Consider the following 12,254-nt stretch of genomic DNA (forward strand, 5'->3'; position numbering starts at 1 on the left):
CCACCAGATGCTCCTTGGAAACCCTATGGGGCAGTTCTACTCTGTCCTGCAGAGTCAATGTGAGTCAGAATTGATTCAACAGCAACTGGTAGTAGTAAAGGAAGTTCTTATGAATTGAATTGTGTCCCCCAACAATGTGTGTCAACTTGGCTAGGCCATGATTTCCAGTATTGTGTGATTGTCTACTATTTTGTGATCTGATGTGATTATCCTATGTGTTGTAAATCCTAACTTCTATGATGTTAATGAGGCAGGATTAGAGGCAGTTATGTTAATGAGGCAGGACTCCAGAACTCAATCCATAGGATTAGGCTGTATTTTGAGTCAATCTCTTTTGAGATATAAAAAAGAGAAGCGTGCAGAGAGGAGAGGGACCTCATACCACCAAGAAATGAGCCCGGGAGCGGAGCACATCCTTTGGACCTAGGGTCACTGCACTAAGAAGTTCCTAGGCCAGGGGAAGATTGATAACAAACACCTTCCCCCAGAACCAACAGAGAAAGACTTCCCCTGGAGCCGGCGCCCTGAATTCTGACTTCTAGCCTCCTAAACTGTCAGAAAATAAATTTGTTTGTTAAAGCCATCCACTTGTGGTATGCCTGCTATAGCAGCCCTAGATAACTAAGACATAAGCACATAGTACCATCTGTAAAGTCTTCTTACCAAAACAACCCTGAATCAACTCAAGCCTCTGGATCTAATAATAGTTTCCAGGAAATACAGAGAAAAGAGAAACATGTTAAACAACATCATGAGGATGCAATCAGCAAAGTCCAGAATGTGGAAAAAAAGCTCCAAACCAAACAACTTTGTTTCTTCAAAAACTAAATTGCAAGAAAAATAAAAAAAAGAGAAGAGGGAACGATAGATTAACAGAGACTTTAGAAATGTCAGTCTTAAGCATTGTGCTCTTTTAAGATCTATCTGTATGGGATCAAATTGACAATAACAACTCAAAAAATCAGATAGGAAACTTAGGGGACAGTGAGTTTATGTTAATAGAGGGAGGAACAACTCAGAAAAGGAGAATGAGAATGGTTACACAACTCAAAGAACGTCACGGAATTGTACATGCAGAAATTGTTGCATTGGTGTTCTGCTGAGTATATCTCAAGGACAAACATAAAATAAATTTAAAAATAAAATAAATTTTTTTTAAAAAAGAGATTTTAGAGCTTATCAACCACACATAATTTATAATCTTATTTGGATCCTAATTCAAGTGTATCAACTGTAAAAAGAGAAATAATAATAACACAATCAGGGAAGTTTGAACACTTAAGCAACTATTATTAATTTTTTGGTAGAAATGATGTTGGGGTTATGTTTTATAAAATCCTTCCTTTTTAGATATGCATACTAAAACATTTGTGAATAAAATGACCTTTGCTTCAAAATAATCTAGAAAGTAGGTGGAGGTAGAGATGAAACAAGATTGACTATAAATTTATCATTGTTAAAGTTAGGTCCACGGGGTTGCTTAACTTCTGTATATGTTTCAAATTTTCCTGTTTAAAAAATAAATAAATAGGGGCTGGAATCCCTGGTACCCAAACTAATCACAGGTAGCACAGCAGGAAGGGAATGCAGTGTGAGGTTAAACGTTATTCTGAGTAATCTAACATGACTTCTGGAGAAGGAATTAAAAGAAAGACAGAGTGAAGTGACGAAAAGAGCTCGGACCTGGGACCAGGAGACCCAGACCTAACTCATTTCCACCACCTCTCAGCTGATGACCTCAGGCGAGGCACATCCCCTCTGTGGGCCTCACTGTCCACATCGTTCAAATGGGAGCTGCAACCAGATGATCTCTAAACTGTGAGGTTAAATTCTTCCGCCTTAAAACTCCTCCCAAATGATGGGCATGTGCAGGCCCAAACCTAAATTTTGCAGGACCCAGAATAAGAGTACAAAAGTAGGTGCACAACCCACAAACCATAATGTCTAAATATTTAATAATTATAGATCAAACTAAAAAAATTGTTAAATAAAACATATTCTTTCCTCCTCCCTTGAAAAACATACCTTCATAGTGACCCACAAGGATGAGTTCATATTTAGAGTTCACAGATTCCTTGCTGTTCCACACCTGACATGCGGCAGTGGGAACAACCAGCCCCAGCCCATGGCCCAGCTTTCTCTTCTCACCCCAAGTTCCCACCCTTACTGGGAAAGGCCACATGTAGATACCCCAACCCTCATGTCCAAGCTCTGGGCACATCCCCCTCTAAATAGCCTCCTCTTAGCCATCTTGGACACAGCAGTGCACACAGTGGTGGCACAGTCCGCTCTTGGGAGGATGGACCCAGGGAGAGGCCTGCACAGGCATTGGAAGCTGGCTTGAAGGCATTTGGACAGGGAATTCCAGGGCTTCAGGTACCAGGAGCAAGATCTAGAAGGGGAGACACAGGCTCCAAGGCATCTTCTTGGCCTGACATACTCCTTTACCCATGGGGAGGAACATGGCCAGAAAAGGGCCAGGAGCAGAACTCAGATCAAGGGTCTGTCTTGCCCAGGTTTAAGGGTGATACTTAGCACACAAGGGTTTCATTATATTTTTCTCTCTACTTTTACTTAATTTCAAATTTTTATATAATAAAAAGTTTTTTAAGTACTAAAACATGAAAAAAAATAAGAATCCTTCCCAAAACAGCTCAAGGTCCCCTGAGATTTTAAAATTCTGAGTCTTTATGAGCATCACTGAAACTTTCCTACAGACTCAGTTCCTTAGAAACTAGAGTTTTAGACTCCTCCAGGCAGATATGAGTCCAGTACTACATACATGGGGACACAATGAATATTATTTGAGAATGATGTGGCGCTCATTCCCAGAGGATACTACTTCCAGAAAATGAGACAAAAAGCTAGGAACACAGTAAAGGTTTCCATAGTCCAAATTCAGCTTCTTAAAGCTGGAAGCCTTACAGACCGCAGAAAGGAAATAAATGTGACTCAGAAAACAAGAAAAATCTCTCGCCTCCCAGAAACAGAGAATGAGGCCTTAGAGTGACAAGCAGCTGTGTTTAATCACTACAATTGTTCTGGCCCTAGTGGAAGAGAAATAATCTAAATGTAAAAGGGTGGGGCTTTTTCTCTCTCACTTATTTCAGAGGCAAGAAGAAGTGAAGGAAGAAAAAAGAATCTCTAAGCTCAGTTCCTGGTAAAGGCTCCAGGGAGCAGAAGTCCCCTCTCCTTTCTGCCCTTCATGTCAAAGACTGTTATCTTCTGGATTAAGCATCTTGCTCTTGAATGGGGTGGCTGATGCCTTCAGCCTGTGCTCTCAGAGACCCTTCACTCTGTGCCCTGGAGGGTTGATTCTCCTCGTCCTCATCATCAGTGGCCTGAAGAATCCTCAGAAGTTTGAGCTCAGGGTTCCAGATGGTTCCATCTATACTGGCTGAAAGGTTCCTGGGGGTCTTCTCTTCACTGGAAGTCTGGGATTCCAGCTCAAACTCTACCTGAGTACCAATGTCCTCCTTAGTGGACTCTGTCTTCACTAATTCAGTACCTAAAAGAAAACCCAGCCATTAATTGCACCAGTAGCCTTCTCCCAAATGGGGAAAAACTGGGGGGAGGGGACAAGAAAGGAAGGGCTGGAATGTCGTTAGGATGCCTCTGAAGGCTGAGTACTGTGCGCTCCAGGCAGGTAAACCAACCTGGTCAACACAGGTTCAGCTCTCCCTGTCCTCAGTCACTCACTAAGGCTCCTCCACCCTAATAACTTACTGCTGTGCCTGGTGAAGGAGTCTGGGTATTTCTCAAGGTGGTCCATCCCTGGTTCCTCTGTGGCATCCTGAAATTCAATGGGGTTAAGCAAATCAAGACTTTGGGAAACTAAAAGATATTTTTCTTGGGAAAATTAACTTCTAATACAAGTCAAAGAGCCACCTCCTCAGACTGTATCACACATTCTTTGCCCACCAGGCTATCCAGATGAAGCCGGAACCCACTTCTACCCCTTCCCAGTAGGCAGCTAAGGGCTTGTAAAGGCTCCCTCCAAGATGGCTGGCAACACTTCCTCCCATTCCTGTACACACATGCTGTTTCTTCTATCTAAACGTGGAAGCCATTTCCCCTCCACTTGATTCTGGGCTGACCTTGTGATTTCTTTGACCAATAAAATGTGACAAAAATGACAATGTGCCAGTTCAGGCTTACTCCTTAAGAAAGTGATTTCATTTTTTTGAGACCACTATATTGTCAAAAAGGATACCTGGTGTTGCAGTGATTAAGCGCTCAGCTGCTAACCAAAAGGTCAGCAGTTCAAACCCACCAGCCACTCCACGGGAGAAAGATGTGGCAGTCTGCTCCCATAAAGGTTACAACCTGAAAACCCTATGGGACAGTTCTATACTGCCCTATAGGGTCACTATGAGTCGAAATCACTCAACAGCAACAGGTTATGCTGTCAAGAAGCCCAAGCTAGCCACATGGAAAAGGCCACATGGAAGAAAACCAGTACAACCGGGCCAGCAGCCCCAGCCCAGCCTCTAGCTGAATGCAACTACATAAATGCCCTCTAACAAGACCAGAATAGCTGTTCAGTCAACACAGAGAATCACGAGAAATAACAAATCACTGTGGTTAAGCTTTGGGGTGGTTTGTCATACAGCAATAAATACCTTAAACAGGGCCCTAGCAGTATGGCCCTGGTACACTCTCAGCTGTTTCAAGGTGGGTCCTTCTATCTCCATCTGCTCCTGCTGCTTTGTATCACTTTCCTCATCTGGCAGAGAACTGTGACCTAGTGACCACAAAGTCAATTCAATCTTCTTCTTATTGGCATTTCATATCCCACTGTCAGGTTTCTAGTTGGCCCCTAGTCTACAAATGACTCATCTTGTCTCCAGGACAAGACTGGACCTTGGTGGCAGGTAACAGGGAGCTAGGCCTTCTGCGTCTATGAGTCGCTTGGTTCACCTGGGACTGTGACATTTATTATAAAATTAGAGTGAAGATAGTGTGTGTGTTAAAAAACACCTAGAATTCCTCCAAGAAACCTACGGGCAGCACCTACATGTCACAGCAACAAAAGAAACTACCTTTTCAGTTTATGAATACTCCTCTTACCAGAATGTGATTCACCTTCTGCTGCCTTACTCTAATGTACTCATGTTGGTTTCTAAACAAAACAAAAAAATCTCTAATTGTGTTTTTTTTGTTGTTGTTTCCATGTATTCCCTTTTAAATTTGTGACAAAATAATAAAAAATAAAATAGTACAGAAGAGTTTAAAATAAAAAGAAAACAGTCCCCTACCCCGTCCCTACTTCCTAAAGGTAATTTTTTGTTTCAGACCTACTGATTATCTCCTTAAATCTAAATAATAATCCTTTTTTTTTTAATGCTGTTTCTTTTTGTTTATTTAGGGCATTATTCATTGGCTCCCCAGTACAAAAGATCAAGATTTAGCTCACATTATTTTGTCTTCTCTACATCTCCTTGGCATTAAAAGCTCTAGTTTTGTTTCTTTTGCATCAGATGTTTTTCCAACTAATTCCTAAATGCATTCATTCTTTTTTCCCTTTCTCAATCTCCCTTTCTCTAGACAAACATCTTCCAAGGTGCTGCCAGAGATATTGTGCTAATATCTTGGCTCCCAAACAGCAGTGGTTCTCGGTTAAGCTGCACATTGGAATCATTGGGTTCCAGCACTGGAAATTCTGACTTAATTGGTTTGAGGTGCAACCTGGGAATATAAGCTTCTACCTACCACTTTCACCTGATCTACCACTCTCCCTTAAATACCCAGGACCACAGCCACACTGAACTGCTGAGTGTTCCCTAAGCAAGCCATGCCTGCAGTGCAGAATTACTTAATATGACCTTTCTAGCCACAGTCTTTGTGACTCCCACCAAATGACTGGATGGGACTATGCAAATAAGGTGCTTGTGGCCCACCAAGGGAATTGGATTGCTTGTTAATAACGTAAATAAGGTGCATGGCACCCTTGGCGGGCGGGGGGGGGGGGACCATGCAAATAAGGTGTATGGAACCCTAACAAGGGGATTGGTCAGTTTTGCCACCCCACTAGGTTTTAAAGAGGGCCAATTCCGGAGCAGAGAGGGGACCTCATGACCACCAACAAAGAAGAGGCAGGAGGGGAGCTCATCCTTTGGGCCTGAAACCCCCACACTGAGAATCTCCTAGATCCAGGAGACAGAGAGAGCTGTAACACCGGAGACGGTAAGAGACAACAGGAAGCAGAGGCAGAGTAATGGCAGCAGCAGAGGCAGAAGAACCAGGAGACCAGCAGGAGATGGTGCAGTGGGCTTCCTGGGCCCATAGAGCAAGAAAGCTGAACACCTTTGGGCAGGAGGCTCCTGGTAGGGTGGGGTGTCTCAGGTACTTGGCAGTGGAGCTAGGCTCACTGACCCACTGAGCAAGAGAGCTGAGTGCCTACAGGCCGAGGCTTACTGGTGGAGTAGAGTGCCTCCGGGCACTTAGTGGAGGGGCTAAAAGAGCTTTGTATCACTTGCCTCAACAGGGCTGGGGCCAAGGAGCCAGAGAGAGCAATGCCTGCAGGTACAGCTGAAAAGAGGCTGTCCTAATCAAAGAACTGTATCCTGGGCATTCCTGAACCTGAATTGTAACTGGCTGCTTCCCAAATAAATCCCATAATTGTGAGTATTGTCTGTGAGTTCTGTGCAGCCATTATTAAACCCAGCAAAGAAGGAGAGAGTACTGTGGGAGGGATGGTTGGTGTCAGAATTGGTAAAAAAAAAAAAAAATGGTTGGAAGGTGGAGGATGTCTGACCTCTGCCTCATAGGAATCAGCCTTGGGCTGTTGATCTTGATTCTCCTTCCTCCTTGTAAAGTTAGAAGAGGACACATCACTGCCATGCCATTTTTACAGTGCTCCTCCAAGATGCCATGTGTTTGCAAAGGTGGTTCCCATTCCAGGAATTCTCCTATGTATTTGGAAAACTCCTAGTGTGAATCATGGTTAGGCCATGATTCTCAGTATTGTGTGGTTGTCTTCCATTTTGTAATTGTAATTGTATGCTAAGAGGATTAGGGTGGGATTGTAACACCTCCCTGATCCAATGCAAAGGGAGTTTCCCTGGGGTGTGGCCTACACCATCTTTTATTTCTCAAGAGATAGAAAGGGAAACAAGCAGAGAACTGGGGACCTCATACCACCAAGAAAGCAGTGCCGGGAGCAGAACAGAGGGCGTCCTTTGGACCTGAGGTTCCTGCGCTGAGATGCTCCCAGACCAAGGGAAGACTGATGACAAGGACCTTCCTCCAGAGCTAACAGAGAGAGAAAGCCTTCTCTTGGAGCTGGCGCCCTGATTTCAGACTTCTAGACTACTGGACTGTGAGAGAACAAACTCCTCTTTGTTAAAGCCACCCACTTGTGGTATTTCTGTTATACCAGCACTAGATGACTAAGACACTCCCATACATATTCAACATCCAATGCAAAATCATATCTTCCATAAGGCCTTTCTCAACTCAGTTAGGACAGGCCACTGCTCCATGAACACGACTCAAAGAGGCACCCAGTCATCCCAGCAAAACTTCTGGTGGAAGCATCATGAAGAGCTACAAAAGGCACCAGAATGGAATGCAGGGGAGTAGCAGAGACCACCCCGGATGAGGTGCTAACCTTGGGCAGTCACTTCCCACTCTGGTCCACAGTCCTGATTGTGTCTACCTCCCATGTGAAGGTCTGGAACCTTCTTATATCTTTAGATTTGAGGGCATCACTAGTATCAGAGACCTCAAGTGAGATGGAAGGTTAAACCAAGAGGGTAGCATCTTTCTCAGACGCATCTCACCTGGGCCCTCCCACTGCCCCAGGATTGAAGAGTGTATTCTGATGAGTAAACAATTATTTTCACATTAAAAACAGCAATGCCCAAACTGAGTAGGGCAGAACAAACTTGTAGGGTTTAAGGGATTCTTTTTCCTTCCTTCACATTTCCCACTCAAGCTCAGAAACAGTCAGAGGAACCAGGGTCAGTACTCTCGCTCAGTCCCGACATGAGTAAGGGCTCCAGCATGAACACCAGAGAAAAAGGATTGCCTGCCTCCTGATTGGGTTGGACAGTGTGTTGACTTCAACCAGAGACTCTCTAACTTGTGCTAGAAGCTCCGCTTACTCAGAACTTTGGGGGGCTTTAGTGAGGACTCCAAGCTGTTTCCTGCCTCATTGGCCAATGAACCCTCAGGGGTCTTCTCTTCATAACCTGGGCTTGCTTCTACTTCTGATCTTCAAACTGCTCTGCATTTACTAAGGTAGGACCTGTGTTAAAAATGACTATAACTCATGCTCTTGGTCATCTCCCAAATCCCTACATAAAACAGATGTCTGGCATAGTTTCTTTGCTTAGTAAATACATGATGGAAGTATGATGCATGGTAGGCTGCCCATCCTGTGGCATTCCAAGGGGAATTCTGTTTCTGAGTGCCTGACAAAGGCAGACCCCAAAATGACTAAAACATGGTCAAATTTTCTTACCCTCAGCTACATCCTGGGAACAATCGTAAGCACATATTCTTCCCAAACACATATTCTCCTTACCAGAGACAGGGTCATAAACGGCGATAACTTTACGTTCATGTAAAGTGTTCTGACTCCCTGGATCACTCTTGGTTTTCTTTTTAACCTCCTAAAACTCAAATGAGGAGGAAATGAATTAGGACTTTTGGAAGTGAAGAGAAGTTTTCAAAAAGAGTTTTAAAAAAGAACACATCTACAACCAAACAAGGACAATCCCTCTAGAACCCAGGGAGGATCTCACCTCTCATACATCCCTAACCATTCCAGGCTACAGCTACTTCTCCCGGTCCTAGCAAGTTCCTGGGGTTCCCTCACTGCCCCTTTACCTGTTTCTTAGTGAGTGTTTTCACCTTCCTCTGCTGCTGCTGCTGCTTCTGCTGCTGCTGCTTCTTGGGACCTGGCAACCACAGAGTCAGCTCAGTCCTCTTTTAGCTGCTCCCACCCTCCCCCGTGGCTGCTTGCTGCACCCCATTCCACAACGGTGCTCTGTCCCTCTGGTCAAGACCAAGGCAGGGGGGCTGCTTCTTATATGACTGTGACCACAAACCCAACTGAACCAGGACCAAGGGAAGTGTGGGAAATGCGGGTTAAGTGGGGCCGGTACCTGGAGATCTGGCAGCCTCAGAAAGGCTAGCTTTTGACATCAGGTTATTATGTAATTTCCTCAAATGCTCAGGATGTCTCAGCCCTGGTTTCTGGAGAAAAAGAAAAGAAAAGCTCTATTTAGGTCTTTCCTTTTTCCCAAAAAGAAAAAAAAAAAATTTTTTCCCCCCCAAATGTGTTTATTCACCTATTCAGCAACCACACTTTGAGAACTCAGTGTTATATAGCATTGTTTCAGGGGCTATAGAAAGAGTGAAAAAGTGTGGACGAAGAAATGCAAAAGAAATAGAGAACAGTGCCCTCCTCAAACCCTTCCCCATATGTTTGGGTCCAGAATGGAAGGACAGAAGAGAAAGAAGGAATAGAAAGTCAACCCTTCCTACCTTAAGGAAAGATAAGCTTGGATTTTCATGTAAACATCTTCCTCCAAAACTCCCTAGCTCTTACCTGCAGGGTGAGGCGGTGTACAGACAGAAACATCTTAGAAGAAATTGCACTTTCAGGTCGGCTCTTTTCCAAGGGACGGCTCTTTTTCATCATGGCCAATTCTATCTTCATATTTGAAGACGGTATGATTTTCCCTTCATCTGTCAAAAGGCTGAAGGGGACAGGGGTAGCGAGCTCAGAGATAGTCAGCAACAGCTTTTCCGGGAGAGTGTGGCTTAGGAGAGAGATAAAAAGGACTCAAAATTTGAAGAAATTTCCACTCTGGGTAAGAAAAGGCCTGTACCAACAGGTACTCGTCCAATAACACCTTTGAAATACATGTATAAAATCATACCTGTATTTATTGAGTGTTTACTATATGTCAGAATCACCTGCTTTATATCACTGAATCTTTACAATACTCTGACAGGCAGGTATTATTCTCATTTTAAAAATGAGGAAAGTAAGGCTTAAAGAGGCTAAGTGAATTACCAAAACTCATAAAGCCAATAAGTTTCAAAACAAAATTTAAATACTGTCTTATTCCAAACCACATATACTATTCTACCTCCCACTTATCCATAACTCATCCGTAAAGAGAAAAGTGTAGTAATGCCTACCTTCTCTATTGTTGTAGCTGTTGTGTGCCATCGAGTCAATCCCAACTCATAAAGACTCTATGCCCTGATGGCGTAGTAGTTAAGAGCTTGGCTGCTAACCAAAATATCGGCAGTTCAAATCCACCAGGTGCTCCTTGGAAACACTATGGGGCAGCTCTACTCTGTCCTATAGGGTCACTATGAATCAGAACCCACTCAATGGCACCTAACAATAACAACGACAGAGCAAAACTGCCCCATAGGGTTTCCTAGGCAGCAATCTTCTTTTTTTTTTTTTTCTTGTATGCCATTTTTTTTAATTGTATTTTAGATGAAGGTTTACAGAGAAAACTAGTTTCTCATTAAACAATTAATACACATATTGTTTTGTGACATTAGTTGCCAACCCCACAACATGTCAACACTCTCCCCTTCTCAACCTTGGGTTCCCAGTTACCATGCTTCCTGTCCCCTCCTGCTTTCCCGTCCTTGCCCCTGGGTTGGTATGCCCATTTAGTCTCATTTTGTTTTATGCACCTGTCTAATCTTTGGCTGAAAGACGAACCTCAGGAGTGACTTCAGTACTGAGTTAAAAGAGTGTTCAGGGGCCATACTCTCGGGGTTTCTCCAGTCTCTGTCAGACCAGTAAGTCTGACCTTTTTTCCTCGGCTGTAATCTTTATGGGAGCAGATCACCAACTTTTTTCTCCTGTGGAGCAGATGGGTAGGTCCGAACCACCAACCTTTCAGTTAGCAACCGAGCACTTAACAATCGAGGTTTAAATGAGGGCACACATGTAATGTGCTTAGCACAGGGCCTGGCAGATGGCAAGTGCTTGACAGATGTGGTGGTTATTACTGCCATCACTGCACACTGGTAAGTTGGGGAACTCAGGAAATAAGTATGGTGACGGTTTTCCCCCTCCCTACTCAGAAAGAGTGCACTGCTTAGACCCTTCTCAGCTTCAAAGAAAAAGCAGGTGCTCTGGTTCTCCTTCAGGATTTATGTGGTACTTACTCCTTCAGCAGATCCTGAGGCAACATGTCGATTTGGTCCCAGGGAAGTATGGAGTCCGTGTGTAACTGCTTAAGCAAATGCACTGGGGAGGGGGGAGGCACAAGCACCTCTTGTCTTCCTAACTGTGTTCCCATGCCCTGCTTTTCCAAGGAACCCAGAGCTGACTTGTTTTCCTGGAAGAGAAACAGTGGAAAGAACTCCCTGAAGCACTCTCTGCAACCTCGTATCTTCCCATCAACACTCCAGCCTTCCAACAACCCTGCCATATTATACTGTTTCCAGACTCACTCCAGTAATCCCTGCCCTCTGCTACTGTGAGGGTTACCTCATTTTTCCCTCTGAGTATCCCAACCTTGTCGTTGTCTTCAGATCATATGGGGACTGTATGTCTTGTTTTTCAGAAAGGTTATTCATTCACTCACTCAAAAAAATTAAAAAAAATATTTACTGTGCCAACTACGTGCCAGGCACAGGTCTAGGTCTGGGAACTCAGCAATGAAGGAAATAGAACAAAACACAACGCTCATGGATTTAGCCATCTTACAGTTCTGTGACTTATCCAAGGCTACACTGACCCAATAAATGGTGGAATTAGAATTAGAACCTCAGATCTTATAGCTAACACCTGGTCTATTGAAATTCTATTCCTATCACCCTGGGAATCAGTTTTTAATTGAACAAAAATTTCTTGGACTACTCAAGCATTCCTCCAATTGTCTCTTCAAGGCACTTTCTACCTCCCTACAGGGAAAAAGAGCATCTGAATAGAAAATGATATGGTAATTATTCTTAAAATGGAATTTTCTTCTTCAGATTTTGCTCATTTAGGGAAAGAATAGAGAAGGTGGAGAGACCTGACAGGAAAACAACAATAAACTCTACAAGGTAATATCATAAAGGTTTGGCCAAAACACAGAACTTACCACCGCAGATTTCTTTCTTTTCTCCCTCCCATCCTGGTTGGTAACATCAGGCTTCTTCTCCGCTGGGCTTGAAATAAAAACTACAACTTATTCCCAGACATTTTAAACAGAAGCACCAAGAATATATGTAAGCAATAGCCACAAACGTTTCTCTTTCTCTAGTCAGCAAGCAAAGAT

General features: G+C 43.6%; 1 protein-coding gene across 1 annotated transcript in view; it reads right to left on the reverse strand.

Annotated features, from left to right (window-relative positions):
* The window catches only part of LOC100658384 (regulator of G protein signaling 3), a 183,736-nt gene that overhangs the window by 166,709 nt on the left and 4,773 nt on the right, over positions 1 to 12,254 (reverse strand). The window contains exons 3-8 of the mRNA XM_023545027.2: positions 12,078 to 12,144; positions 11,155 to 11,327; positions 9,560 to 9,710; positions 9,114 to 9,204; positions 8,836 to 8,906; positions 8,531 to 8,618 (exon numbers count right to left, since the gene is read on the reverse strand). Coding sequence (XP_023400795.2) covers positions 8,531 to 8,618; positions 8,836 to 8,906; positions 9,114 to 9,204; positions 9,560 to 9,710; positions 11,155 to 11,327; positions 12,078 to 12,144 — 641 coding nt within the window. The remainder of the gene's footprint in view (positions 1 to 8,530; positions 8,619 to 8,835; positions 8,907 to 9,113; positions 9,205 to 9,559; positions 9,711 to 11,154; positions 11,328 to 12,077; positions 12,145 to 12,254) is intronic.

Source organism: Loxodonta africana, chromosome 9 (genome assembly GCF_030014295.1).
Source record: "Loxodonta africana isolate mLoxAfr1 chromosome 9, mLoxAfr1.hap2, whole genome shotgun sequence".
NCBI classification, from domain to species: Eukaryota; Metazoa; Chordata; class Mammalia; order Proboscidea; family Elephantidae; genus Loxodonta; species Loxodonta africana.